This window comes from Balaenoptera musculus, chromosome 3 (assembly GCF_009873245.2).
Source record: "Balaenoptera musculus isolate JJ_BM4_2016_0621 chromosome 3, mBalMus1.pri.v3, whole genome shotgun sequence".
Taxonomy (NCBI): Eukaryota; Metazoa; Chordata; class Mammalia; order Artiodactyla; family Balaenopteridae; genus Balaenoptera; species Balaenoptera musculus.
The window spans coordinates 76,361,600-76,388,977 of record NC_045787.1 but is presented as its reverse complement, the minus strand read 5'-3'; the positions used below and the strand labels follow the sequence as shown (position 1 = coordinate 76,388,977).

General features: G+C 41.6%; 1 protein-coding gene and 1 long non-coding RNA gene across 3 annotated transcripts in view; both read left to right on the top strand.

Annotated features, from left to right (window-relative positions):
• The first annotated feature begins 284 nt into the window (after positions 1-284).
• LOC118892981 lies at positions 285-14,483 on the top strand. The gene is made up of 3 exons (XR_005019381.1): positions 285-375; positions 8,930-8,934; positions 14,472-14,483. It is a non-coding gene; the product is annotated as an uncharacterized LOC118892981 (long non-coding RNA).
• Positions 14,484-16,410: 1,927 nt separating this feature from the next.
• The window catches only part of ELL2 (elongation factor for RNA polymerase II 2), a 74,061-nt gene continuing 63,093 nt past the window's right edge, over positions 16,411-27,378 (top strand). The window contains exon 1 of one of the 2 annotated variants that reach the window (XM_036848389.1): positions 16,411-16,711. In XM_036848389.1, coding sequence (XP_036704284.1) covers positions 16,565-16,711 — 147 coding nt within the window. In that variant the 5' untranslated portion in view covers positions 16,411-16,564. The remainder of the gene's footprint in view (positions 16,712-27,378) is intronic. The other variant, XM_036848388.1, reaches the window with a different exon arrangement.

Below are 27,378 nucleotides of genomic sequence, written 5' to 3'. Positions count from 1 at the left end.
TAGTATAGTTAACATTATTATATGATGTCAATTTCCTGGTTTTGATATTATATTACAATCTTATTACCTATTGTATTACATACAAGATGTCACCACTGGGAGTTGGGTGAAGGGTACGTAGGAGTCTGTGAACTATTTTTCCAACTTCTTGTGAGTCTACTGTTATTTTCAAATAAAATGTTTTAATGGTGGGGGTGGAGAGGGTGGAAAAGTGGTTCCAAGACCAGCTCTGGCCATCAGCTGAGAACTTGGTAGAAAAACAGAATCTCAGGCCGTACCCCAGACCTACTAAATTAGAATCTGCATTTTAACAAGAACCTCAGATGATTCATATGTACATTAAAGTTTAGAAGCACTGCTATACAAGAAATAAAAGTCATATTCAAGTATTTCTCACTTTTTCAAAAAAAGTTTCTTCATTTCAGTGTCAGAGAGGTTATTCCAGAGGTCCAGGCCTGCTTCATTGGTGTTCAGCCAGTTTGGTCACACAGGGTACTAGCTCAGAAGACCCTCCTCCCCGCCATGAGATTTAATACTCTATCTTGAAATTCTTAATAATTTTATCTTTGCCTTTGTGTTTTTTAAGTGAAGTCCTATGAGACCACAGCCCACGCACTAGGAGCTTGGAGCCTCAACTTACCCACCAGCCCACTTCCCTGCCTCACTGAGATGGGTTCTCAGCTGCCCTGGCACTTTAGAACCCTCACCCCAACCCCCCTGGTCCTCACCCAGCTATTACTACTGAACTCCAGACCCAGCAGGGGTCTGAGCATAGATGGAAGGGTTGCATAGCTCCCTGAGACATCTCAGGGTGAGGCATGTGGCAGGCATCCCCGTCCCAGACTGGCAGTGCTACAGGGTGTTCACAATGTAACTGTGGGTGAAAGAGAGCCTCTCACCCACCTCTGATCAAGGTATTTAGCAAGTTCCAGCATGGAGGTGGCACTACCCTCAGCGGTCCCCCGTCCGCCATGGATTCCCGCGGGCAGTAAGCCCAGGGGTAAGGGAGATATCTGGCAAGAATTCTCTGCCTCCTTCCAGGACATGGGTCTGTCCCATGGCTGGTGGAGGGGGGATGCCCGCAGCTGGTGGGTGGTATATGTGCTTAGTCACAGGATGGGGCTCTTTCAGAATCTGCGTTTGCCAGGTTAAGTGGCCCTATGCCTGCAGATGTGAAACATTAAACAGCAAATAAAAACACCGTTACAAATTGGAAAGACTGTGGAAGAAAGAAAACAGCTTTATATTTTACTTTTCTTGCTTTCTGAACAGGGGTTCCACATTTTCATTTTGTACTAGGCCTGGCAAATTGTGAAATCAGTGCCGCAGAGGGATTGGGAATCAAAAAATGAACTTTCAGCACCTGCATGGTAAGTACCTGGGCCCCGTGGTGAACTCTAATGGGTACCAAAAGCAGCCTTCATTGTAAGATGGCTCCAGGAATCCTTCAGCAACATAAGGTGTGCTTGTCCCTCTCTTTAAAGAAGACTTTCCAAAACGGAAAACATCAGCCAGCACCAAGAATTGTAAGCACAGCTCTCCCTATTCTTTCTGTTTATGCCTACTTGTACCCAGGTATGCTTCCATATTTTCTAATTGTAAGAAAAGAAGACATAATCAGCAGTAAATATTCTTCCACTTTTAAAAATTAAAATTCCCAAGTGGAAGAATACAGAAAAAAAAAGTGGGATTTTGGAATAAGTCTGGGAAGAGAGAGAGAAAGAAAGGACTTAAGGTTTTAGAGACTATATTTATATTCCTATATGTTTAGTTCTTCCTTAATTCATTCATAAAATAATTACTCATTGAGCCACGCCCTAAAAGATCACTAGTGAACTTAATTTCCTCTGAAGCATTTTTGGAATCCTGCACTTTTTCCGTAAATAAATTTAAATCCTTGCCTTTTTCAACTCTTCCCCATAATTTATTTATGAATAAAAAAGTGATATTCAGAAATAACACATCATTTATTATTTATTGTCTTATAGAAAGTTCTTAGTAATGGTTGTTTTAGGGTATGGAATTACAGGTGATTTTAGTTTTCCTCTTACTATTTCCTCGTTTGTCTGCAGTCAATATTACAGGGGGCATTAGCAACATTACATGATAGGGCCCTAATGCCTCTGATACTCATTATTCTTTGATACGAACTACTTGGATTTTTTTCAGAAATGTACTTTGATCTTTTGGATACAGCCATCCGTTCACTAACAGGAGTGATAAAGCTAAGTATGAACTTCCCACATTTAAGGGGTGCTAATTCATTCAACAGCCCAATTAAGTCACCACCTGATAACCCAATTTATTACAACATATCAGACTCCAAACACCCAATTAATTAACTCCGCTGCTCTACATGAGCATACATATCCTGACTCTGTTAACTGAATCATGAAGTTTGTTTTTTTTTTAAACCAGTGATTTCCATATTATGTTGTAGGGCAGTGAGTCAAAGCAGCCTAAAAACTCCTTATTATATTTTCAATTGAAAAACTGCTTGTCTTAGAATTATGGGGAACCTACAATAATAAAGTATATTCAGTATGTACTAAATAATTGTAACTATTAATTTGTCCTACTTTCAACAGCTTTCAAATAACTTCTGTCTTCCCACAGTATTTTTTAGACAGAACTTAAACTGTAAGACGGAAGGAAAGGAAGCACACGCATTTAAGACGGTAACACTGTTAATGAGGCTAGACTTTGAGAATAATCCAGTCTGGTGGTCCTCAATCCTCACTGCACCTTAGAGTCCCCTAAAGTTGTTTAAATATACAGATGCCTGAGCCCAACCCCAGATCAACTAAATCAGACTCTTAGAGAAGGGCTTAGGCATGGCAATCTATTTTATATACTAGTCACCATTCTGAATGCTTTTACATAATCATTTAATACTACACCTCATAACATAGGTACAATTTATCATCATCTCCACTTTACTTGTGAGGAACTGAGGCTTAAGGAGGTAAACTGAAGTAAGCGACAGGTCTAGGATCATTCCAGGCCGCATCACAACCTGCGTTATGCTATGAATTTCGCAACCCTTCAAGCTATCTTCCCAAAGACTAGAACGCTGCCATATAATTCTTACCCAGGATATATATACTCAGAAGAAACAGTCAGAAATGAATAAATGTATAAAATGCAGACTGACTTTAGGGAGAGCTAAAAGCATCAGTAAAATAGAGGCGATGACACAAATTTTGTAAAAGACACCTTGAAACAATGAAAATTAGGACAGCATAGTCTGGCTGGTGGTGATCAGGATAATGCTATCATTTATTGAGTGCAATTTTAGAGAAAAGAAAACTAAGGCAGAGAGAGGATAAGTAACTTGCCGAGGATCACACAACTAGTAAGTGACAGGGCAGGGATCTAAACTGAGGAAATGTGGCGGCCAATCCCATGCAACCGGAAAACAGGGAATGAGAAAAACAAGCCAACTTAGTGATGAAGCTCACAAATATTTATTTAGGCCAACTGTGCAAAATGAAGCCTTCTTTCTCAAGAAGCTAAACTTGATTATTAATATAATTTCATGTTGAATAAAAGTGCATGAGTAAAATAGAAACTTCTCCCTTAAGAGGCTGACAATTAAGTGGGAGAGTTAAAGTAGAGCAAGATGAGATTCAAAAATTAGGTAAGAGATAGGATTGGATGTTCTTAAAAGTACCTTCCAACTCTGGAAGATTCTATGAATCTCTTTTTTGCCTTATCAAAGTTGTGCTTTGAAAAGTTTCGGAAGGTACTACATAAACCACAAGCATGGGGCTTCCAAGGAGGGAGAAAGAACCTCTGGCTTGGGTGTTATCATTCTGCAATCTGCAGAACTTTGTCTGAATTTGAACACCAAGCCAACACATCTGATTCCTTTTGTTACATACAGGAAGAACCAATTTACATCATATCATATTCATTTGTGCAGTTGCATTGTGTCCAGAAACTAGAAATTCTCCATCTTACCTAACTATCATTAAAGGGAGGGGAAAATCCTAACCAAAATATATTCAAGCTGTTGGTGTGAGCAGATAGAAAGGATGCAACGTTAGGTCTACAAAATACCTTGTGGAGAAGCTGGATTTCGATTGCTTGTGTTTGATGGGATTTTCAAATTACCTTCAAAAGTAGGTCATAAGTGCCTGCCTGAATTAGAGGAAGATTCTCTAGGGACTCCTGCTGTGTTTTAAGAAATCTCCTTTGGAGCACAGGCGGCCTTGTCCCCAGAAAGGATTATATGCAACAATTTCTATCTTGTCTCTAACATGACCAGAATGGGTAGAGACACAGGATTCAACACCCTCTGGCTATTGTCCAGGGACCAATTACTATATTCACAGCTAACTTAATGGGATCCTGAGCAACATCATTAAGGGCACAGTAGGCAATAAATGATTATTAAGAACCTTGTGACATTCCCTAGGTATCTATGCCTGGTCTGCCTCTCTTATCTAATACCATCTGTGGATGCACAGATGACCTGGAAATGGAAATTGTGTAACTAATAACTTCTAATTGAAAGAAATCTAAAGTAAGCTTCTGTATACTGCTCATTGCGTGTTACATCTTAGTTCACACCTAGGGAATCTAAACTATCATGGCTAACCGCTTTGGAACTCTGAAGATCAATCATTAGGTTTCATAACACCTACTTGTTCTAAGTGAAATAGTATTTTAAAAATTAAGTTGAGTGACAATAGTTTTTGTTAGGAGAATTTTGTAACTTCTTGAGAGATGACTCAGGGTGCCAAACAGAGTGAGGTTGTTAAAATGCAGATTCTTGGCCACTCCCCAGACCTGCTAAATCCAAACCTCAGGGCTGGAGTCTAGGGACCTAAACTTTAACAAGCTCCCCAGGGGATCCTTATATACTTCAAAGTTTGAGAACTTCTGCCCTAGGGTATCACTAAACCAAAGCTAAAAATCATTTGTTACTACCAAATGCTATAAAATGTTGAACTTTTAGCACAACTTTAATTGGCTATAGGAAATCAGCACTTCTTAGTATTAGAAAAATTCCAGTCACAATTTGACTTTCTCATATTTAGGGGCATGATTCAGCAGGTAGCAAAGATGCCATCAGCATCCCTAGAGAAATCTGGCCCATCCTGTACAAGGCTGCTGCACACGGGCTCCCTCCCCACGTCTTGACTGGTACTATGATCGGTATGACCCAAATTTCATCACTGCCTTTTCCCTTCATCATCATGCTCTCTCCGTTTCTCTAAAGGACAATGTTAATTTGGGGTATCACATAAAAACCAGTACACTTTTCCCTCAACGATATTTAAAATTTTTTCTTATATTGTTCTTTTCAGTGTATTTACTGACTGAATGGCACAAAAGCTTGTCCCTATGGTGGCAAAATTCTTTGCCCTCCTAACAAATATTCTGCTTTTAAATAATATTCATAAGTCTATCTGAGCTAACAAAATGACAAAAAACTCAAACAAACCAAAAAACCCAGGATTTTGGGTTCAGCAGCCTAAGAGAAAGACCATGTCCACAGGATATATGAAGATATCCCCTCAGGCACATGAGAATTATTTCACCAAATTCAAAGTGTAATCCTATCGTGGGCAGAGAGTTTTTTGCCTTTTGGAGAATATCAGAAGCCTGAAAACTTATAAAACTATTAAAGAATTGGTAACACGCAAGAACCTTTTATTACAGAAGTTTCCATGCTCGTTTGTTTTTCAGGAAGAAATACAGCAAGTACAAACACTTGATGAAAACAACATTTATCTACCTAACTGAGCTCACTCAGAAACTAGAAATTGAAACGTACCTGTCAAAAAAAAAAAAAAAAAAGTTCAATTGCTTAGGCACTAGAAATCAAACCTCTTTCATAAAGAAAACTCTCCCAATCAGACACCATTCAGCATGGCTCTATTAGCGTCACTTCTCAAAAGGCAGAAGTCTTAAATGGTATGAATCATAACAGCTGGCTTCCACCAACTGCCACTCCAGCAGACAGGAAGCTGGTCGTCAATTGGGTGGTAGGGTGTCACTGTCGGGGCAGCTCAGCCTGGGTGGTGGTGGGGCCAGTGAGAGGAGGGGAAGCCCATCTAGGGAAGTTTTGCAGGTAGTAGCTTAGTAAATGGTTCTTTCGCAAATTTTTGCATTTAGACTGTGATGCAGAGAAAGCTCTAGTTAAATGTCATAGTCCACTGGGGTCTTTTTCTATCCAGGGAAGGAATATAAGAAGTATGGCTACAGCCCATGCTGAATTTATAATCAATATATAAGCTGAATGAAGACAAAAGACATTGAAATTGTTGAGAAATAATCCATTTGCTTAGATAATAAGATTTAAAAGGAAATTGACTAGAATGCTATAGAGAATTTGTTTCTTCATAGCAGAGGTGTTTAAAGTTAATTCTGTAAAGCTACAATAATCATGACAACGTACGGTATTGGGAAAAGGATAGACACATAGATCAATAAAGAAAAGAGTCCAGAAATAGACCCACATAAATACTATGGCCAACTGATTTTTGACATAGGTGCAAAGGCATTTCAATGGAGAAAAGACCACCTTTTTAACAAATGGTGTAAATTTATTATGTGGGAAAAGAAAATGAACCTAGACACTTATCTCACATCTTTTACAAAAATTAACTCAAAATGGGCCACAGACTTAAACGTAAATGTAAAACATTTAGGGGAAACATATGAAAAATTTTCGTGGCTTTCAGATAGGCAGAGAGTTCTTAGATTTAACACTAAGAGTACTGTCTTTAAAAAAAATTGATAAATTGGACTTCATCAAAATTAAAAACTTATTTTGCTCTGCAAAATGATACATTTTGCTCTGCAAAAGATACTTTAAGAGAACTAAAAAACAAGCCAGAGGGCTTCCCTGGTGGCACAGTGGTTAAGAGTCCGCCTGCCAATGCAGGGGACACGGGTTCGAGCCCTGGTCTGGGAAGATCCCACATGCCACGGAGCAACTAGGCCCGTGAGCCACAACTACTGAGCCTGCGCATCTGGAGCCTGTGCTCCGCAACAAGAGAGGCCGCGACAGTGAGAGGCCCGTGCACCGCGATGAAGAGTGGCCCCCGCTCGCCACAACTGGAGAAAGCCCTGGCACAGAAACAAAGACCCAACACAGCCATAAATAAATAAATTTTAAAAAAAAGGAAGACAAGCCAGAGACTGGGGGAAAATATTTGCAAATCACATACCTGACAAAGAACTTGTATCCAGATTACACAAAGAATTTTCAAACCTCAACAATATGAAGACAAACAACCCAATTTTAAACATTGGCAAAAGATCTGAAAAGACCCTTCAAAAAAGAAGATGTAAGAATGGCAAATAAGCACATGAAAAGGTACCCTACATCATTAGTCATTAGGGAAATTCAAATTAAAACCACAATGCGACACTAATATGCATCCTCTGGAATGACTAAAATTAAAAATGAAAAGTTGACAACACAAAGTGTTGGTAAGTACACAGAGAAGCCCAAACTCCAAAATAAATAAATAAATAAAAAGGAAATGGGATAGCCACTTTGGAAAATGTTTTTGCAGTTTATTATAAAGTTAAATACACACTTACTATATGCAGTTAATCCCACTCTTAGGTATTTGCCCAAAGGGATAAAACTCATGTTCACATAAAAACCACTTGTGAATATTTATAGCAGTTTTATTCAGAATCACCAAAAATTAGACAGAATGCAAACATCCTTCAACTGATAACCAAACTGTGATGCATCCATAATGGAATACTATTTAGCAATAAAAAGAAACAAACTACAGATACATTCATCCACATGGATGAATCTCAAATGCATTATGCTAAGTGGAAGAAGCCAGACCAAAAAGGCTACATACTGTATGATTCCATTTATGTGACATTCTGAAAAAGCAAAACTGTAGGAATAGAGAACTGATCAGTGGTTGTCAGGGGTTAAGAGGGAGGGGAGAAGTGCCTGACTACAAAGGAACAGCATGAGGGAGTTTGTTGGGAGTAATAGAACTATTCTGTTTGTCTAAAACAAAAGTAAATTTTACTGTACGTAAGTTAAAAATAAATTTTAAAGAGTTTATTCTGAGCTAACACTTGAATATTTTACAGCAAACCTTCTGGAATTGCCACTGCAAACCAAGACATGCTTCAAATTTTCTATTTTTAAAGTAAATTTCCAATATATCACAAATTATGTTCTGTTTTGGAAAACAGTCAAAAATAGCATTCAATTGATCTATTCAAACCGATATGCTTAGAGTGAGTGTGTAAAAAACAGGTTAATTTTAAAACCACAAGACAGAAACATTTTTTTTTAAAGATTCAGGAAACTAAAAATGAAGCAAAGATACTGATCAATTCAAAATCTACATAGGACAGACCTCTTCCTCCATGCAGAATACAAGAAACGTCAACATTTGACAAAGCTAAATCGTGCTGCTTGGCTTTCTATACTATTGAAGTTTAATACAATCTGCTGACTCCAGTACCATTTTTTTTACCACGGGTCAGAGTTACAATAGATCATTAACATTCTGGACTGTTGTTTTTAAGAAATGTGACTATCCCTGTTAGAGACTAATACTTTTTTTTTTAAATTGAGATATATAAATGATATACAACATTGTGTGAGCTTAAGGTGTACAACATATTGATTTTGATACATTTATATTGCAATATGAGGCTAATACTCTTTTGCAGGTAAATCAAATCATACTTTATACTTTTAATATTTTTTATGTTGGCTCAGTTGAGAAATATTTTTTTTTAAGATTTTTATTTTTTTATTTTTTTCTTAATTTATTTATTTTTGGCTGCGTTGGGTCTTTGTTGCTGCGTGCAGGCTTTCTCTAGTTGCAGTGAGCGGGGGCTACTCTTCCTTGCGGAGCACAAGCTTCTCATTGCGGTGGCTTCTCTTGTTGCAGAGCAAAGGCTCTAGGCACGCGGGCTTCAGTAGTTGTGGCACGCAGGCTCAGTAGTTGTGGTGGCATGCGGTATCTTCCTGGACCAGGGCTCGAACCCACGTCCCCTGCATTGGCAGGCAGCCTCCCAACCTCTGCGCCACCAGGGAAGCCCCTCAGTTGAGAAATATTGAAGAGAACTATCACAATTCAAATAACCGGAGTATTTAAATTACCTAAAATAATCTTACACATGAGAGAAGTGATTTATTCAAGGCAAAGATAGAGAATCAAGAGGTACAGAATCAGAATCAGAGAACAGTTCTTCTCATTCTCAGTTAACGGCCCTGCTTCCAAGACCAGGTTACAGATTGACTGATTGATTGATTAGCTGTATCGGGTCTTAGTTGTGGCACGTGGATCTTTCATTGTAGTGCATGGGCTTCTCTCTAGTTCTGGCATGCACACGGGCTCAGTAGTTGCGGTGCACTGGCTCTCTAGTTGTGGTGTGAGGGCTCCAGAGCGCATGGGCTCTGTAGCTGTGGCATGCGGGCTTAGTTGCCCCGTGGCATGTGGGATCTTAGTTCCCCAACCAGGGATCAAACCGGCGTCCCCCGCATTGCAAGACAGATTCTTAACCACTGGACCACCAGGGAAGTCCCCAGATTACAGATTATAAGCACATTTCTGTTAATTAGTCATCATTAAAATTAATTTGCTATAACAATTTGAAGGGGGCAGTACTATGCAACCATATCAACCCTTGGAGACAAATGTATTCCTTTCCTTTTCCAGGCATATAATATTCCCTACAATTGAACTGAAATTTTAATCCACTCAGGATGGACAACAGTCAATGTACAGCCATGAAACTTTATTCAGTAAATATGTGACTACTACTGGTAGCAACTATCTCTTACTCTTAAATACTTTTTGCAAATAATCACTTTTTTAAAAAATTTTATTTTATTTATTCTTTTATACAGCAGGTTCTTATTAGTTGTCCATGTTATACATATTAGTGTATACATGTCAATCCCAATCTCCCAATTCATCACCTCTCCCTCCCCCCGCCACTTTCCCCCCTTGGTTAGGAATTAGTGCCTGAATGGTGCTTCTCATCTAATATCCCTTATTCTCATATCTTACATCCCCTGTTAGACTATGCTGCCCTGTTTCGAATTCTGTAAATATTGTAACCTATAAGGGTCATGTTGGTTCTTAAATTTCCAAAATCCAAAGCAACAGCGAAAGCCATGACAGATCAAAAGATCAAAGATGATAAATATGATACTTGAATAAACTGCTGACTGAAAACAAAATGGGATCAGGGCAAATGCAATTCTAATTCTCTAAGTAGAAACAGAAAAGCTTCTGTGTTCATATGTGTGATATATATATTTTCTACTTTTTACCATAATACGTTCTGGAAACCATGCTATAAAGTGAGTGGTATTTTGCTTTTGGAACAAGTGATATCATTGGGGATTGTGCTTTTGACCAAAGACTCATTATCAAATAAATCATAGATATGAACAATATGCAATAAAAGCAAAGATATAATAAGTATAAATCCTTATAATTTAAAATTATAAGACAAGCATTTTCTTTTTTTCTTTTTGGCTGTGCCATGCAGCTTGCAAGATCTCAGTTCCCCAACCAGGGATTGAACCTGCACCCTAGGCAGTGAAAGCCCGGAGTCCTAACCACTGGACCACCAGGGAATTCCCAAGATGAGCATTTTAAATGGGCACCTGTGCACATATTTGTTATACCAAGGGTTCCAATATATCACAAATTATCTATGCCACACATAAAAATAGAATTAGCTTTCATAAATCTCACTAAAGTCAATATGTTAGCTATAATAAACCAAAGTTAAATGAAACATTTTATTTACCTTCTAACTATTTAACAGAATATTTGGTGTTTGTGTGGAAGGGGTGATTCAAATGAACTTAAGTCCTTCTTTCAAGACCAACAACAATATAAAATAGATAACTAATAAGAACCTGCTGTATAAAAAAATAAATAAAATTAAATTTAAAAAATTTTTAAAAAAAGACCAACAACAAAACCAACCCCCAAGCTGCCCCCCAAAGTAGAACCAACCATTTCCTTTTTATTAATTTTACTGTGACAACATGACACATTCAGTGTAATTCCTCAGACCTTAGAGCCATGTTCAAAGACAGAAGTGCTAGATTTGGAAAAGGAAATTTTAGGTTCTGACCTAGCTCGGTCACTTACCAATCGGGTGACCAGAGCCTCTCTGAGCCTCAGTTACCTTAAAGGTAAAATTAGTATAAAACAATGACTATCTCACGGAGTACAGAGAAAATTCACAGAGATAATATAACTTAATTGTTTTTAAAATGCAAAGTCCCATCAGGAATTCAAGCTATTATTAATTATCAATATTGTTCTAGATGTTGATGGCATTTGGTCCAATATTAGCATGTTTTAAAGTGAAAAGCTGAACAGGCATTTTGCCCTATCTAATCTTCCTACTTCCTCAGTTTATTCAGAAATGCATGTGCTCCTTTTCAGTACAAAACAGCATGGAAACAGTTAAGAGTTGTGAGGTCACTCTTTACCATGCTTCTCATTCTCAGAGCTTATTTGACACCTTTCAGGGCACTTTGCACTATGCTGAAAAGCCACAAAAACAATTATCATGTGGGAGAAAAGGACATTTTGGTCACTATATTGTGCAATTCTGTGGACAGGACATTTTTCTCAGTCAGTACAGAGGGAAAGAGTCTTATTGGTGTGCAGGAGAATTAAACCAAAGTCATTTTGCTTTCAAAGACATACAACTTCCTAGAGACTGCTCTTCAAGTGGGAAAGGCAAGGAACAAAGAGGGAGAGAAGCCCAGAAAAGTGTCAGTCAAGACTGGGTATCTCTGTCTTAGGAAGCCAGAGCTGTATTTTCCATATAGCTGAGAGAATGAGAGAGAACCCCGCCCACCTCACCTTCTACACAGCAACACCCAGAGAAAGAAGGAATTTGAACTGGAGGGGAGGAAGTGAGAGGGGGTTGGGGGCAGGGGGATACTTACTCCCAGATTACAATTTTTGAAAAGAACCAGAGGGTCCTAGGAGGAGGAAAGAACTTTGGAGACTAAGAGACTGTAGAGAGAGTAGTCCAGAGCTGGGATAGCTTCCCCCAAGATTGGGAAGGGGAAGAGGCTGCCAGTCCCAGGAAGGGTTCAGCCCAAGTCCACTGTCTTTTCAGCTCCCCAGGAAAGGACACACCTGGAGAGGAGAGTTGGACCTAGTACCCCAGTTCCCAGATGAGCTATACCTCTCAGGAAATCACATAGACCACCATCATAAATGTTTCAGTGCTAAGTAGTGACTAGGGAAAGTTCAGCCTCCCTTCTCATAATCCCTATCAACGCCACCCTCAATGCAATGGCCATATAAACACACAATCTAAAGTAAAACCAGTGTGTTTGCTATGTAAACCCAGTTTTAATTCACATCTCCTGGTTCCTTCCATGCACCCAATCTTAAACCCTTCCTAAAGGGAAATTCTTGAGCTTCTAAAGGATTATACCAGCACCAATGGACATAGACCAGAGAGCCCTCCCCATGTATTCTGGGACCTCTGTAACACCTGTAGATTTATTGTTCTACCACACAGAGAGATGGGGGGCTCAGCGCCAGATTTACCAATAATGATGATGATGATGATAAATAATGCAACATGACATTTCTTACACTTGAATGGAATGGAGTAAAAAACAATCACACATGACACAACAATTGCTCAGCTTAAAATTTGTGTTTAGGCAACAAATATTTATGTCCCTTTTGTAGGTATTTCACTTTTATTCTCTATGAACATTTAGTGAAGTTCCTTTTAAACCATCAAGCTCCTACTTCAGCTGTGTCCAAGGAAAGGAGGAGCTTTTTGCTTCTCAGCTATAACTCCATAACATCTGTGTTCTCTTTTCATAACAGAAGCCACTGCCTTGTATTAAGACATTAGTAGAAACTATCTAAGTGGCTTTAAGAAATAACTCACAAAACTACTAAGACGTGTATAAGACAGAATGGCCTTCAGCACTGAAAAGCACTAAAGCAGAGACTGAAAACTAGAAAGCTATGGGCTAACTCAGGCCAAGAGACTTTTTTAACGTCCACAAAACGTTTATTGACATTTTTAGTAAGGTGCCAACAAATAAACTCAGAAAGCCCATGTAAAAATCTTCAATTTACAGCTTTTCTTGAAAAATTAGAAGATTGGACAACACTGGGTCCCTGCAGGTTCACCTGGCAACAATCAGCCAAACCAGAGAATCACTGAGCCCTTTAAACACCCCCAGCTCACCACAGTCCAGCACCTTCAGTCCCTGCGGCAAACTGGCCACTTCACTCATTTCGGGTACCTAATGGTCCCTGAAGGCATCTGAACTGGTGACCTCAGTTCCAAAGGATAAGTAAGAAATGCTCATTAAATACGTGGCAACCCAGAATAAGGGGTGGCCCAGCACTTGAAGACCAGCGATGGCCTTGATGTTCACACAACCTCTGCACCGCATGCTAGACATCAGAGATGGAGCAAGTCCTGAACAAGGTTACTTCCTTTTCACTTTTTTCTTCCACTGAATTATCATATAAGACAGATTTCTTCTCAGTTATTCAGTCCAAACAATAGCTACGCAGTGTATATAGTGACTAGAATGACACTGAAAGAGCTGATTCAGACCCTGCTTCTCCTGGTTGTAATAAGTTAGGCAGGTTGCTTTTAAATTAAGTGTCTCAGTCTCCTCATTCGTAAAATGAATGAGTTTAGCTAGAATGGTCATTAAGATCACTTTTAGTTGGCCTCTCCCCATCTATACCACCTCTACTTATCTAGAATCTATCTACTCAACCCTCAAAAAATGTTCAAGTTCCACACCGCCACAAAACTTCTGCAGACTTCTCCTTTCTTTGAAGTTTTAAGCTCATAAACACTACCACCCAAATTAGCACTTACTAATTCTCTAATCACTTTGTTTGTTGGTTCATTCCCCATATTCAAACAGAAGATCTCTTTAAATAAGAGACTACCCCGTTTATTTTTTAAATCGTCCACAGTATTTTACATTTATTTAGCATTCAATAATTGTTAATTAATTGAATGCTAAATAATTAAATTCAGTTAATTAAACTGAATAATGAGACAGGAAATATCTATGAAGTGGTAAACTTCCCAAAGAGCAACTTTCACCAGCCTCCTGAGAAGGAATTAACCTTATCAGCGTCACAACTTGCCCATTTGATTCAGGCAGGCATAACGTGTACTATGCAATGAAGAGACACACAACTAGATTATCCTATTGTTTTGTACATGTTCATTGCTTCCTTCCATAGTCGAAATGCTCAAAAGAGGAAAAATACAAACAATAACTCACTACAATAATATACTGTATTACTCACTGAAAGACTAGGTTACTCACTAAAATACAGCATGAGAAAAATTTTCCTACCACAATTAAGAAAAGAAAATCAATTTCTGTTAAGGGGCTGCGGGTCAGACATTTAAAAACTGCAGTGAAAACCACCCTTGCTCCTCCCCCACCCCTTGGATGTCATCAGAAGTTCTGAGTAAGAGGAGGCCAAGTTAAGATGCCATGTGGGCGGGGATTTACCCACCTTCACCAGAAAAGCAATGGTAGACAGGTTTTACTTGTTCTGGTCAAACTCTCCTCCCCACCCCCAAATAATTAAAACTTTAGATATGTGGTCAGTCAGTCCTTCCCTATCAAAAAGCAAAGTAAACAGGAGAAAAGAATAATTCAAGTATAAGATTACTTTAAAAAAAATTTTTTTGGGATTGCCTTAATTTATTCAATGAATTTAAGATAATTAACACTCTAGTAAACTAAATTAGCAAGTGTTAATCACGCCTTAACAGCTAGCCGAATCTAGCGGATTGAAGTTAAATCAATTTTAAAAATGCTCTCCTGTGATGGAACAACATTTAATACAGGCGTTTCCACTTAACCCATATTCTGTGGAAGGAGAATTCGTTCTGTAATTTGTATTATACACATACAATGCTTGAGGATCTGAATCAAGAGGTAGTGTACATGTAGGCTAGAGAATTTATTAAGGGGAGGGGGTGAATCATGAAAAAAATCTCACTTGGACCTTTCTGGAAAATCATAGCCCTATCCAATTTAAAAGTATGGGAAATACTGATTAAATGCCTATAAATTTTTCTGGGGAATCCCTGTAAAACGCAACAAGGTTTTACAATCTGAGGAAAACAAAAATCGTCTCAAATTAAAAAAAATAATAATCATTTTTAAAAACTGCCTTGCAACAGTTTCAAGCCTTTGAAAGGTTTGTTTTTATCTGGTGGTGCTGATCACCCAGTTAATGCATCCCCTCTGACGGGAAGCCTGTCACTCCCTCCACACACTGCCTCAAGAGGGCTCCTGATTAGGCTTCCTCCTTTAGCCACGCCTACACATGGAGCATCGCGAGGAACGGAAAGTATGCCCAGCCTCCGCAGCCCCTCACACACCCATCTCCTACGCTTAACATCAATAGCTTAAACTCTAGGTTTTTCCCACACCCCTGTCAAATGAAATGGACAGAACTCAAACGAACCTAAGAATGATGTCGCTGTTTCTCTTAATTTAGGTCAAGGACACTTACACTCTTCTACTGCCCTTTGAAAGGAAAATCCCAAGTGCCGCTCCAAGTCCCATAAAAAGGCACAACCCTGCTCCTATGGCGAACTCCAACGGAACGGAATACCGCTTCTCTGGGATCACAACAGGGCATGGCGTGGGAAAAACCTTTAAATTCCGTTTTCTTTAGTACTATGCCCACCACACCAAAGGGATTTAACCTTTAGGCATGGTGTTGTACTTAAGATGCTCCACACAATCTAGCAGAAACTCTTAAAACCAAGGGCCAACTCACTAATTTCAAATTTAGGGTGAAATGACGGAGAAGGGCATCCTCCCCCATTTCGGTCGCTCAGCAATAGCAATGAGTTTTGAGGAGAGACTCTCCAGTGACTCCGCCTACAGCGACCTCCCTCACACGCACACATCCTACTCCACAAACTAACGCAGCCGTCGGGGGACGAAGTCCTTACTTGGCCTCACATTCGGGGTGGGGATCCTCCTCTCCAAAGACCACCAGCGCAGGAAGAGACTCTCCCCTACACTCCCGGCTCTCTACTACTATACCCCCAAGGGGCGGGGCTTTTACCCCAGGTAACCAGACCAGGCAATCTGGACACCCAATTAGCAGGGGATCCCCCAAACCAGCCTGGCCAATAGCGGCCAGTGGGCCAAGACGACCAGACGTGACGTCAGGTGTGATTAACTTGGCGCGTCACCTCGACGTCAGCCTCTTACCTCTCGGACGTCCCGTCCCGGGAGCAAACTCCAGCGACTTTGGGCTCCGCCCCCGTGAGAGTGGAGGGCGGCCAATGAGGACGGCTCTGAGGGGACCGGGGCCAATGAGACGAGCCCGGGGCGGGGCACGAGGCCGGAGGGTGGGGCGGGTGGCGGCGGTGGCAGCCCGAGGTCTGGCTGCGCGCAGTATATGACAGTACGTCAGCAGCGGGATGGCCGTAGCTGTGGCGGCGGCTGCAGAAGCCCGAGCAGCCGCGGCCGCAGTGGAGGCTAGAGCCCGACTGGCGTCGGCGGCGGCACCCCGGGGAGTTTAAGATGGCGGCAGGGGGGGCGGCGGGCCTGCGGGAGGAGCAGCGCTATGGGCTGTCGTGCGGGAGGCTGGGACAGGACAACACCACCGTACTGCATGTGAAGCTCACCGAGACGGCGATCCGCGCGCTCGAGACCTACCAGAGCCACAAGGTGAGCTGGGCAGTTGGCCGGGCTCGGGAAGGAAGAGGGCGTCCCTCGCCGCTCCGCCGCGCCTCTCCCTGCCCCCGGCACCGGGCTCGGGGCCGGTGGAGCAGGGGCTCGCCGAGGCTGCCGTCAGCGCCCGCGGCGGCAGGGCTGGGCAGGGCCGGGCAGGGTCGCTGACGCCGCCGTCCCGGGCCAGCTGGGCGCCTGGGCGTTGGGAGGCGGGCGGGCGGGCGGCCCCTGGCGGCGGGGCCGAGGCAGCCGCAGCCTTGGCTCGGCTGCGCAGCCGCTGCGGGACTTTCCGACGGCGCCCGGGTTTTCTAGCTCTTTTCTTCCCGGTGAGGGAGAAAAGCAACAGGGAGACGAGTGAGATGGCTCTTCTGCCCACGGCGTGTGGGGGGGGGGGGAGGGGGCGGAGGGCAGCGTCCGGGTAACGAACCCGAGAGGACCGGCGGGCACTAACCGTCCGCGTTTTGGGGGTACCACCGCGGACCAGCAGAGACCGGGACACAGGCGCGCCGCGTATGAAGGTGGGACACACATTGTACTCGCAAGAACTTGGGGATACAGGCGCTGAGCGTATGGGGCCGGGGCGGGGGGCACACCGTGTACTCGGAAAGGCTGAGGCACAGACACTCCGCGTATGAGGGAGGAGAGGGACACACCTCACACTTCCAGAGACTCGGGCACACGGGCGCTTCGCGTTCCCGGAGACACAACACCGCGTAGCGAGAGCCACACACAGCCAGCGCTCACCCGGGAGCAAAGACATCGGTTACTGAGGAGAGAGAGTCTCCGTGGCTCCTCATACCCGAAAGACGCGTCGCTCGCATCTGAGGCGGATTCACAGACATGGAGACTTGGATCTAGGGGCCGGGGCGGGGGCGGGGGCGGGGAGTGGGGAGGGGATACACTGCGTCCCGGGCGGACTCGGGTTTCTCACCCCGCACCGCGTCCCGGAGAGAGATCCGAGGACACACACAACTCGAGCACAGCGAAGGCTCTCACGTACTCGGCAGTTGGAGGACAAACCCAGGGACGCGTTTTCACGTAAAAAAAAAAAAAAAAAAAAAAAAAAGTGAGGGAGAGAGTGGGAGGCATAGCGAAGAAACGCCGCCACCGGAGTGCCTGGGGAAGCCGTTTATGGAGATGCAGTACTGTGAATGGGTGAGGGAGGCAGAGTGGACGCATCGCATAAGGGGAGGGATATACCATATGAGCGACCGGTAACAGTCACTCTGAGAAGAGAGACCGTCCGTGGAGCAGAGAACCCACGGGGCATCCCGACAAATAGCCGAGCCCATGCCAAGGAAACACGCTCTGATTAACTGATCTCATAAAGCAGGCACAGAGGGCCAGAGGGACACCTGGACATGCTCCTAGTTATTCAGATAAAAGTGGAGAAAGGAATTAACATCTGTTGAGCTCCCACTAGTGCCAGGCCCTTTAAATGCTTGGAAGGAAGGCCCAGAGTTGGAGGCAAAACCGCAGGAGAGGTGTGAACCTGGGCCAAGGGAGACTTACCTTCAGGGGGCCCCTACATAAGCATGCACACAGGAGGAGGCACACAGTTGTGCACAGCTTGAGGAGTACATGAGCTCACGTGATAGTGTACATGTAAACAGCAGGAGAGACTCAGAAATGAGCATGCCCTCAGGATGGCACTCACAGAATTGAGTGGACACATGGATGTACATTCCAGGGCATATGTGTTACCCACCAGAGAAACATAGGCGAAAAACACTCAGACTCGGAGGTGGAGGGAGGAGTGCATGCACAGGGAGAAAGATACTTTTCCTACACACCATGAAGTCTCAGGGAAAAAGGGTCTCATGTATGACTGGGAAGTCACGCAGCAATAGGAATGCGAGGAAATACAAGAAATAAAAACTGCGTGTGTCAGTAGCTACTCCCAGACAGGTGCATCTGAAGGGAAGAGACCAGCACCAGCACCAGCATGGAGTGGGAGGCCCATCTGGGGGAAGCCAGATAGGCAGGCAGAGGCACACAGGGGCAGACACTGGAGAGAAACTCAGCCCTGCAAGATGGAGAGATAAGCTTGCCTGTTCCAAGGGGAGGGTGTGGGAAGGAATGACAGTGGGAAGAAGGTAGGTCAGGGTATGTACAGAGAAAAACACCGGAGAGGAAGAAGCCAGCAGGAGGAGGCCAACCCCCAGTCAGAAACAGACCCAGGGAGCAGATAAAGACTGACACACAGGGGTGGGGAGAGGCATCTCTGGGGACAGTAGGTCAGCCAGCCACCTTGGGGGGACAACTGGCGAACTGTACAGCTGATTACAACAAGATTGACAGACACTGACAGGGAAGAGGTGGGTGAGGAGGCCCACACAGGGAAGGGATGGTACCCGGGGAGAGTGAGGTGACAGAGAAGCCCCCGGTGCTCACTGAGAATGCTGTTTGTTTTTCTCCCTTCATTTCTGCCTCCTACACCTTAGTGTTTACATGCTTGGGATTAAAGTTGGAATGCTTGGATTCTAAAAGCCCCACATATATTCCACTGTCTTAAGAAACAGCAGATCAAAAATTCTTCCTCTTCCAACCCACCACTTAGTTCTTGATTTTTTTTAAGTTATTTATTTATTTTTACAGTCAAAGGTACCAAAGTCAATGGCTTTCCTTGCTCCTGACTACTTCTATTGCCTATTAATATCATTACCATCTGTTTCCATCTCTGTGCATGCAAATTAATGTGTCTAGTCAATCTGTACAGAGGCAGAGAAGGGAAAGGGAGAAGACTTTGCCAGCTCCCTCTACCCTTCTGAGTTGGACCCAGGTAGATTGAGATAGTCCGTGGATTCCTTTTCTTCTAAAAGTTGGTAGTAGAAGCAGTACTATGCAGGGAGAGGAGGAAGAAATAAGCTCACTTCGCCATTGCAGTTGGACACTGCCTTGTTTCTGACTTAACCAGTTCCTGTCCCCAGGCCTCACTGTCACTTTGGCCACAGAAACACTTCTTAAGGGGCTTGGAAAAGCAGGATTTGGGGTGGGACTGTTAACTTCAGACAGCTGAAAAGTGGGAAGAGACAGAAGAAACAAATGAGGTACTGTTGGAACTTACTACAGTATCCTCTGGTGTGTTCAGCCAAGTCTCCCGCAGTGTGTCCTCAGTGTCCCACCTTCTGACTAGGACCAGACCAGGGCTCCCCCATCAGCACAGTAAAGTTGCCAGCAGTGGGCATATGGCGAGCTCTTATCCTCCAGTAGAAGGATGCATACTTGGTCTTTTACGCTTTCACTTTCCACCCTTATCAAATTAGGGCTCCTAACTTTAAATTGTAGCTGCGTTTGGAAAAATGTTGGAATGCATTGGCTAGTCAGGGAGAAGTTTCTATTCTCTCCTGGGGGAGGGGGGCAGGATGCTTAACTTCTCATATAAAACTGCCCCTACCATTCCTGTGCTTAGATAGGAAAGTGTGCTGTGGTGCTTGACAAGTGGCCTCCAAGTGGCTTTGGCCAATGCAATGTTATGACTGTTATGCCTCCTCTTCTGATGACTTTCTAAGAGCCAGAAATTTCAACAGGTTAATTTCCTAAATTAAGCATCAGAGAGTTATTTTTATCCAGATTATTTTGTCCATTGGATTTACTCTCCTAAATTAATCCACTTGACCTAAAACTTCAGGGAGGTAAATTTAAGAATTTTAGGAAACTATGACTTAGGCTAAATACAGATGTTCTTTAGATATAATTGAGCAAGTATCCGAACTTATTAGAGTTCATGGAAACAGAATCTTTAATTAGAAACAATTCCTCACTGTTTCAAAAGACAAACAAACCTAATTGACCTTCATTACTCAAGTTTTCTATTTTTAGAGAAGAAATGAGGAAAGCTAACTTGGGAACCTTTTAAACAGAGATTGGGGTGCGGGATAGAGACATTGTGATTCCAGGAATGGGAGTTATAGTTGTAGTAAATATCTCCTAAAAGTTGTTTTAAACTCAGTTTGAATACAGAGACAGTTTCAAGTTGATTATATTTTTAAAAGTGTTAAATGGAAAGTTATTTTCATGGTTTGCAGAACGAACTCAGAATACTTATACAGATATTTAGTATATATTGCAAAACTACTTTTTTTTTTTACTATAGGTAGGTTATTTTGAATGAAGGTACAGGTTACTAAATAAAAATCACGTATTACAACTTTATAGTCATTCTAAACTGATGTCTGAATTTGTGGTCTATATAAGCCCCACATATTTTAAATGAGGCATAGTTACTGTAATTACATATTTCTTCCCAAATGTATCCTAAAACTATTTCAAATTAAACCTCAAATTCTAAAATTTATTATAAGCCAATTCCTTCAGTAATGTGTAGCTGTCGTTATTTTGACATTGAGTAAACTCATTTGGTAGTAACAAAAATCTTATCAAATTTTCTTTTCAGATTCTCTCATTGCTGAGCCTGTTGTTTTTTTTTAATGTTTACTCGAGTTTCAAAGGTGGTGGCTCAAAATAATACTGTCATGTTTATCCAAACTATTACATAAAAAGTCTTCATAGATGCATCTGGAAGGCAGGGGGCCATTCATTCTCTATGCTGAAGATGAGAAGCAGATGACTTAAGAAGGATTCTGTTAACACATTCTCTTGCCAACTCCAATTATTGGCTTTAAATTTCCCTGCTTTGATTAGTGTCTTCTAGGAAAATGATAGTGTTTTGAAAATTTGTACAAATATACTTATGTTTCATTTTGCATGAGGAATTCAGTCTCTTTCAGTATTACTAGTTACTGTTATTTCCAGTCAAAGCATAAAGTCTTATTTAAACCTCTAAAGTTACTGTCCTTCACAATAGCTCCCTTTAATGTGTTCCGTGATCTTATAAAATCACTGATCCCACAGGTCATGGAGTAGGAGATATCCTCTCCTTTCCTTTCTTTTTACCTCGTGAACGTATCAGCATTTGATTCATTGTGGTTTAAGGCACAAAAAGACTCATACCTTACTTTTTCCTATCTCTTCCTTTTTGTGCCTGCCCTCAAACAATTTTGAGTGTGTACATGTGTGTTCAATAATCTGCTTTTACAAATACAGTAGACCCTGTTCTCCTTAAGGCACCACTCAAGCATCCAGACCTGCCAGCACAGAGCTGTCACTGCTGCTGACATGTTTACTAAGTAAAACAATGAGGTTTGCCTTAGCAGATTCCTTTTGTTGCAGTTTTTAAATACAGCCAGTTTTAATTAAAGTAAGTTAATCTTACTGACTTTAACTTAGACCCATCTTCAGGCTGAACTTGATATTAAAATGCTTTTTATCAAGTAAAGTCAAGTTTGTGCCCCATTTTGCAATAAGTGTTTGAAAAGTTTTTACAGATGATCAGGTGTTCAGTGCAAAGAAGGGTGCTCGGACTTCCCTGGTGGTGCAGTGGTTAAGAATCTGCCTGCCAACACAGGGGACACGGGTTCGAGCCCTGGTCCGGGAAGATCCCACATGCCACGGAGCAACTAAGCCCATGCGCCGCAACTACTGAGCCCATGTGCCACAACTACTGAAGCCCATGCACCTAGAGTCCATGCTCTGCAACAAGAGAAGCCACTGCAGTGAGAAGCCCTCGCACCACAACAAAGAGTAGCCCCAGCTCGCCACAACTAGAGAAATCCTGCGCACAGCAACAAAGACCCAATGCAGCCAAAAATAAATAAATAAATTTAAAAAAAAAAAAAAAAAAAAAAGAAGGGTGCTCCTCCTAGTGAAAAGCAGTAGCCAGATTGCCTAAGGAGACAGACAGGGAACCTTGGCACCAGAACTGAGAGGAGAAAGAAAGAACATATGTGAAGGATTGGAACATGTTCAAGAAAAGAATTTAAAAGGAAAGGGGTGTAAAATTCTCAGAGTGATTTACAGGAAAGCTTATCAAGGACAGTCACCAGATCCAACCTTTCCATTTGCTCCATTTGCACTTGTAAAAAACTATGGAAGCTGTGTTCATAGCGCTTATTAGGTAATTTGTGATAAAGCCGGCAAAGTGAGGAAAATGAGAATTTCAGGAGAACCACTGCTGGGTCATTTTTAACAACTTGCAGTGACTACAGAGAGGCTCAGGACTGTGGCACCAGAGTTCAGCCCAATTATTTGCCAGTTTGGGTCAAATGTGTTTGGAGTATTTGAGAAGATGTCTCTAAAATGTGATGATATGGGCGTTTCTTCAGGTAAGGTGAGCTGAGTTTTAGAATAAAGAAAAGAGCATGTATATAACCACAGCACATTTGACTCCCTCATACCTCAGCTCCATAGGACATTTCCCATGACTTAATGCAGAAATCTAGAAAAGCAGGTCTGGAGTAGAATACAATAAATTAATGACTGTGTCTCTACAGCCAAATTGAAGCTGAAAAACATGGCATAAATCAGGTCAGATTTACCGAGGAGAATTGCTTTCTTTTCTTTCCCTCCCTCCCTTCCTTTCAGTTTATCTACCTATCTATCTATTTTGGTTGTGGCATTATGGCTCTTTAGAGCCACATTAAATCTTTAGGAAGAACTGGTTTAAGGGTGTCCACTGATACTTTGCCAGCAAAGGCCAAACCTGGAATCTCATGGCTAGCAGTTTAATATAGGATGTAAAAAGAGAGAATCTTATTAATTAGACTATATGCTCCGTAAAGATTCATGAATCAAATTAGCACCTTGAATTGAACTCAGTAGTCAGAGCATTTGCTACTAGTTTAATAATAACTAGGTTGTTAGACAAATAGCATAAGTTTCTTTCTTGTTGGGGATCCTATATGTTATTGGTCTAAAAAACATCTTTGGGTCTTACAGGAGTTTAACAGGCAGAGACTAGATGGGGGGAATCACATCTCCAGCAGAAGGAATGGCACAGGAAAGGAAAGGACAGCAGTAGAAAAGCTAAGGCAGGCTTTGAGAATTGCAAGGAAGACCCTGTTCCACTTAACCTCGAGTGTAGGAGAAAATATAGTTGGATTTAAGGGAGGAAAGGGAGACTGGAGCAGGTTGGAGTTTATTCTCTCAAAACTGGAGAGACACTGAGTAGAAATTTAAGGTGATTTGAGCTAATGCTTTAGGATTATACTGGCCTCAGTGTGCATGATGAGTATAAGATTAATCCGGAAGGCAGTAGACAAGTTAGGAGGAAGTATGTGGTCCAGGTCAGAGATGAGTGCGATCTAAACTAGGATGCTAGTGGGAGACAAGACATTACAGATGAATAGATCTATAGGAATTTAATAACAGATTTTAAAGGAACAGGGTGATGTTGAAATTTCTAGCATCAGCACTAGGAGGGTACCCTTAGTAGAAAAAGGGAAATCAGCAAGCAGTTGGGAGGGTGGGCTGGGGTGGGGGAGATAAAGTACCCATTAGTGAACGTTCAGTATTTTGTTTGGTGACGAGACTTAGGTTGATTAGATGTTTCATATTTGAGAAGTATATTGGGTCTGAGGCTTAGACTAGAAACAATGCCATATTTACATGTCTCAGACTTTTCCATTGGATGGAAATTTTGGGGATGGTATGTTTTGGGGAAGTTGAAATTATTAGGTGGAAGAAAGTTTTGGTTTTGAACAGGGATTTTCAAATTTTGCTTGTATTTTTATAGGTTCCTTTATCCAATAACGTTCTCTAAAATTGCACTTAAGGACTGTCGTAGAGTACAGATAATATGAAAATTGAATTTGATTTTAACATGAAGATCAGACTTCCATGGTTTCTGTCCAAGTGATTATTGAAACATTAAGAACTCTCTATAATGTGCCTGGATTTTACATTTCAAGCATTCATTTTTAAATGATTCCTAAAGGCCTTGCAAGGGTCAGTGTTTTCACTTCCAGATTACTTTCACTTCTGTTTTGGTGTTTGATTCCCTTTTTTTTGTTCTGACAGTTTGTGAAAACAAACCAAAAAATAATCATGAGTACATGAAGCTTCTGTTATACATATACATTGTCATGACTAGTTATGGGCACTTGGTTCATGGCCCATGGAGATAACCTTGGCTAGAAGACTTTTCCCATGAAGACTGAGCTTGTTCAAGGGTGGAGCCAGGCATGAACTTTCTAATAAGATTCTTTGAGATACTTTAGGATCTAAATATGCTTACTTGTAAATTTACGTGTCAGCAGATTTTTAAAAGACATTTACTTAGTATCATGGCTTTTGGTTTTCATTGTTGGAAACCATGATGCCTCAGATAGCCAGAAAACACATCCATGTGGTAAAAACTCAGTTGAGTGTCTTGAGATGTTTTTTCTTTAATAAAAGACTAAGAGGTAGGAACAGGAATTATAACTATAACTGTCAAATATGCATTTATTCATTTAGCCAATGTTTATTTATCTTCTGATATGTGCCAGGCATAGTACTAGGCACTGGATATATAAAGTTGAATAAGTCAGGGATGGTCCAGAAAGTGCTCGTCCTTAGTAGAAACAAGCAGACATTAAAAATAAATAAATAAATACATACATACATACACACATACATACAGTAAAGTCTCTGTGCAAGGGGACACCTAAAGAGAGGATTATGTTTGAGGATGTGTCCGAGAAATAGTGTCTGCTTTTTCATCTCCCATCCTCTGCTCAGCCACCTCCAGTTGGGTTGTGTCCATCACATCCCTGAGATTGCACCTGACTAGGTCCCTTGTGTCAAATCTAGTGGTCATCTCTCTGTTCGTGTCTTCCTGACTCAGCATAATGCCATCCAGTTGACTACTCCTTCCTGTTAGAAAACCCTTTCCTGATTTTCCTCCACTTCCCTGGCCATTCTTCTCAGTCTCCTCTGCTGATTATCCTCTGCTTGCCTGGCCTCTGAAAGTTGGAGATCCCAGTTCCCTTCTCTTTATCTATCACTTCCCTAGGTGAGCTCATCTAGTCCTATGGATTTAAGTGTCATCTATATGTTAACGACCTCCAAATATTTATCTCCAGCTCTGACCTTCCTCCATTTCCAGGCACTAATTTTCAACACCTGATCTCTTTATCAAAGTTTAATAGGTTATCTCAAACTTAACAGACCCAAACACAATTCCTTTTTTTTTTTTAAACATCTTTATTGGAGTATAATTGCTTTACAATGGTGTGTTAGTTTCTGCTTTATAACAAAGTGAATCAGCTATGCATATACATATATCCCCATATTTCCTCCCTCTTTCTTCTCCCTCTCACCCTCCCTATCCCACCCCTCTAGGTGGTCACAAAGCACCTAGCTGATCTCCCTGTGCTATGCGGCTGCTTCCCACTAGCTATCTATTTTACATTTGGTAGTGTATATATGTCCATGCCACTCTCTCACTTCATCCCAGCTTACCCTTCCCCCTCTCCGTGTCCTCAAGTCCACTCTCTACATCTGCGTGTTTATTCCTGTCCTGCCCCTAGGTTCTTCAGAACCATTTTTTTTTTCTTTTTTTTTTTTTTAGATTCCATATATATGTGTTAGCATACAGTACTTGTTTTTCTCTTTCTGACTTACTTCACTCTGTATGACAGTCTCTAGGTCCATCCACCTCACTACAAATAACGCAATTTTGTTTCTTTTTATGGCTGAGTAATATTCCATTGTATATATGTGCCACATCTTCTTTATCCATTCATCTGTTGATGGACACTTAGGTTGCTTCCATGTCCTGGCTATTGTAAATAGTGCTGCAATGAACATTGTGGTACATGACTCTTTTTGAATTATGGTTTTCTCAGGGTATATGCCCAGTAGTGGGATTGCTGGGTCGTATGGTAGTTCTATTTTTAGTTTTTTAAGGAACCTCCATACTGTTCTCAAGAGTGGCTGTATCAATTTACATTCCCACCAGCAGTGCAAGAGGGTTCCCTTTTCTCCGTACCCTCTCCAGCATTTGTTGTTTGTAGATTTTTTGATGATGGCCATTCTGACTGGTGTGAGGTGATACCTCATTGTACTTTTGATTTGCATTTCTCTACTGATTAGTGATGTTGAGCATCCTTTCATGTGTTTGTTGGCCATCTGTATATCTTCTTTGGAGAAATGTCTATTTAGGTCTTCTGCCCATTTTTGGATTGGGTTGTTTGTTTCTTTGATATTAGTTGCATGAGCTGCTTGTAAATTTTGGAGGTTAATCCTTTGTCAGTTGCTTCATTTGCAAATATTTTCTCTCATTCTGAGGGTTATCTTTTCATCTTGTTTATGTTTTCCTTTGCTGTGCAAAAGCTTTTATGTTTCATTAGGTCCCATTTGTTTAGTTTTGTTTTTATTTTCATTTCTCTAGGAGGTGGGTCAAAAAGGATCTTGCTGTGATTTATGTCATAGAGTGTTCTGCCTATGTTTTCCTCTGAGAGTTTTATAGTGTCTGGCCTTACATTTAAGTCTTTAATCCATTTTGAGTTTATTTTTGCCAAGCACAATTCTTGATTTCACCCTTCAAACATACATCTTCCTGAGTGTTCCCCATTTCAGTAAGTGGCAGTACTCATCACCAGTTGACTAGTAATTGACTAGTATTCCTTGATTTATCTCCCCTTTTCTTGACTTAGTTGATCCATCAGCAAGTTCTGTCAGTCTTCAAAAATCTGAAATCTAACCTCATCCATCACCACCACTCCAGGCCCAGCCACCATTATCTCTCTTGAGGACCACTGCCATGGACTTCCATCCAGCCTCCAGGCTTCCACTCTTCCCCCCAATAGTCCATTCTCCGCACAGCAGCCAAAGCGATCTTT